General features: G+C 50.1%; 2 protein-coding genes across 2 annotated transcripts; both read right to left on the reverse strand.

Moving 5' to 3' along the window:
• Window positions 1–1,343, reverse strand: T310_10217 (DUF455 domain protein; the record flags this gene model as incomplete). The annotated part of the gene is made up of 2 exons (XM_013467360.1): window positions 1–1,184; window positions 1,331–1,343. 2 exons carry the CDS (start codon window positions 1,341–1,343, stop codon window positions 1–3), a joined length of 1,197 nt encoding a protein of 398 aa, XP_013322814.1.
• A 492-nt stretch (window positions 1,344–1,835) lies between these two features.
• T310_10218 (Uncharacterized protein) lies at window positions 1,836–2,644 on the reverse strand (the record flags this gene model as incomplete). Its single annotated transcript, XM_013467361.1, has 2 exons — window positions 1,836–2,432; window positions 2,501–2,644. 2 exons carry the CDS (start codon window positions 2,642–2,644, stop codon window positions 1,836–1,838), a joined length of 741 nt encoding a protein of 246 aa, XP_013322815.1.
• Window positions 2,645–3,577: the final 933 nt, after the last annotated feature.

Below are 3,577 nucleotides of genomic sequence, written 5' to 3' on the forward strand. Positions count from 1 at the left end.
TCACTCCGTGTCCGACCCGTAATTTACCAACGCCGTTGATAATGCTGGTGTTGCTTTCGTCGTTGTTGTCGTTGTCGTCGTCGTCGTCGCAGCCTGACCTGCAGGCGCTTGTTTTTCGTCTGGTACTTCCACTGCCGCTGCCTCTGCCAGGGGATTTTGCTCGGGGGTTGAGGTTGCAGTCTCTCCATTTCCATCACCATCAGGCTCAGCTTGGACCTGATCCCGGGGTGTCGTCTGAGTCTTGCGCGTTTTCAGCAGTGCTGGTTGCCAGGTGATTTGGCCCTCGTTGAGAAACGGGTCTAGCGCGGCGCGGGTGTTCCCTCGAAGCTCGCTGCTCAGCAGAGCTTTTCTTTCCGCGGCAAGAGCCTCCGATTTCAGTCGCTTCCCGCTTCCTCCACGCTTGTTGTCGCGGGAAGATGACGGTGACCGGGACGACGTCGTTTCGAACATCGGCTTCAAGCGACTCGCCCTGGCGGAATCGTCGGAAGAAGCGGAACCGAACTGCACGAGACCGGCGCGCACGCGATCCTCCTCCATTTCTTCGAGCAGGTCGATACCCAGACTCATCTTGTCCTTCAGCGCTTCGTTGGCTGCGTCCGCTCTCTCGAGCCGCTTGCGCTCCTCGCGGAAGGCCCTCCGCAGTCGCTTCGACTTCTCGTATGGATCCTCCCAATCCCGGTCCTGGCGTTTCTGCAGCTCCTCAATCCGACTTTTCGCTGTCTCGAACTGCTTCTGGTCTTGGACTTTGCCCTCGAGACGCGCGAAGGCGTCTTTCTCCGCCTCGTCCCCCGGCCCAAGACGGATAGGGATCTCGCCCGGCTCACCGGTGAGCTTGTCCTCGCCCGTGTCGCGCTTCCTCCCGCCTTCCGTGACGACATACGCGGTGTTCTTCGGGTCGGTGCGAATCTCGATCCATCCGCCGCAGAGCGTGTGTTTCATGCGAAAGCTGTAGATGGGCGTGGAATAGTAGTTGCCGACGCGCTTCTTCTCGGCGTTGAAGCGGACTCCCTGGCCGATGAGCACCTCATTGGGCTTGCAGTTGGTGCACCAGATCGCAAAGGGCATCTCGAAGCGCACGATCAGGGCGCCTTTCGTGTGGAGGTGGCGCGCGCGCGCACCAAGAGGGTGTTTCCCGGCGAGCTTGTTGCCCGTCGTGAGACCCTCCTGGTCGGGGGGGGACATAACTAGAAGATTGTCAGATGGCTGTCTTTGAAAGAGAGTCTGCTTCGAAAGCTGCAACGTCAACACATACCGTCCCATATCTGGAAGAGAAATCGATGTTAGCAAGAAGACCCGAAGTGCAAGACGGCAAAGATGGGAAAGAACTTACTGAAGCCCTGCATTGTGGCTGAACGATCTGGAAATCACCCTGTATCAAACATGTGAAAAAAGATGATATCCTAAGCAAGAGACACTGGATCACTCGGTCTGTCTGTACCGTTTCCCTGGTCTGAAAGTGCATCGCAGTCCGAGCGGGACGTCGACGTCCGCCACGACAACACTAGTCCGTATTAGGTATAGCTTCACCAGGTACCTCGGTTTCCAGTTAGTGTGATGCCTTAGGCGGTAAGGCAGCAACGAGACCACTTATGACCAATCTTTCGGACGAAGCACATTGGAAAATGGAGAATATGATGCTGTGGACCTTTGGTCATACACATTTCAACTGCGATTTCGTCGACCTCAATACTGGAAAGGGAGTAGTGGCTAACAGAAGGCGCTATATTACTGAGCCCAATCTGCAGGCTTCAACACCAGAAAGGTCATTCAAATCTGAACCAACGGCGAAAAAAAATACCAATACCATATTGACGATGATGACAAAATTTATTCAGTCAGTGGGCATGTAAAAGCTTTCTGTTGATTAGGTCATTGCGCAGCCCATCCAGGATGGAGAATACTTGGCTATCCCCAATCTTCAGTGCACGGAAAAAGGATCTATAGCACACCGCCAGGTCTTCTTCCTTCATGGCTTCTGTTCCATCAACATATTCAATTATATATGTCAGTAGCGACATCCAGTACATCTCGTGGCGGCTAGCTAGATCCCGACAAAGGAGAGTGATGATAGCCTCAGTGTAGCGTGGAGCTGTGGGGATCCGGACAGGATGAAGGTGCGACGGAAAAGCACCCTGACCACGCCCGAGAGACGCAGACGGAAGTCTAGAGTCCGACGCAAGCATAATGTTGGGATTTTGGGGGTCAGGGAATTCAAGTCCAAAATCGGGAAACATCCAGAGCACTTGAGACTTTTGGTATAACGATATCGTAAGGTTGTCATCAATATGTACGTGTACTGCTGGAGGCGGAGAAGGCAAGGACGGGTCGGATTTGGTACAATTCAAGCCCTGTGTACACTGTCGAAAGCCAGTAGAGAGGAGAGTGGAGTAGGCCGTTGACAAGACGTTGTCTGGCACAACAAAAGCGAAGCCCTGTCGGAGAGTTAAAAAAAATATATCTCTGTGGCAATTTTAACCTCAAATAAACCAGGAAAACTAACATCAACAATGGCAGGGACTCCGAAAACCGCGAGCAGATAATTCCCCCATAGGAGGTTGGGAACATTGGCTTCATCAAGGGCACCAGCGACGGCCGCAACAAGCTTGTTATCCAGTCTCTGATTGTCAAATTTGAAACCAGGCATCTTTCGAGTACATCCAAGCTAGGTCACAAGAGGAGCCAGATCCCACAAGAAGTGTTTTCTCTTGCGTGGATAGGTTAATGAAAAGAGACTGGAGACTCATGTTGGAAGACAAAACCTGCCTGCAGAATACTACTCATGTCATGTGATGCGCATGACTGTATGGTGGTGATCGATCCCATCATTATTTGCATTGAATACAGTAAAGCACCAAGACTTGCTCCAGGCCCCTGTAGAGTCTGTTCAGAGTGTTCCTGGATGTTACAAGGCAAAAGAATGCTTGATTGGATTACATGGCCTCTCAGGCTATAATACTATATATGTGCCAATTTGGCTGGCAACATGAGGGTAATACAAAACCTAAGAAGGTTATCTTTTAATACAAGATTCAATGAAAACTTATAGGATTCATCTAACTACTCTAACTAGGATAACTCTTATGTTTGGCACATTTTGCAGAGTACAAACCCTCATAGTCGGCCATATTTTTCTTTTCAGGCTTGCGAGATACCACGTGGTTAATGTTGGAATTCATGGCATACCGGTCTAACTGGATTCGGTAGTCATATAAGCTGATGTGATACATCATATTGGAAGCCGATACCCCGCTTCTTACAATAAGGCTTATACGCCAGGTCGCCCACATCTGATTAGAATTAGGAATAAAGTCTCCTTCATATCATTATATTGTCTTCTATAGTGATGCTTGTAGAAGCTTCTCCCCTACATGCTTATAGCCATAACCTCAACAGTTAACACGCCCACGTGGTTGACTGTACCACGTGGTTAGCCAGATTCATGGTCTACCATAGGGCTGGTAAACTCCTATGGTTATCTATGCCTTATGGTTGGTCACTTTCTACAAGAACTATTGTCTACTTTATGGTTAGTTATTCCCTGTGGTTTAGAGTCCCTCATAGCCATGTTCATGAAATT

Source organism: Rasamsonia emersonii, assembly GCF_000968595.1.
Source record: "Rasamsonia emersonii CBS 393.64 chromosome Unknown ctg1118621762433, whole genome shotgun sequence".
In the NCBI taxonomy this organism is placed as follows: Eukaryota; Fungi; Ascomycota; class Eurotiomycetes; order Eurotiales; family Trichocomaceae; genus Rasamsonia; species Rasamsonia emersonii.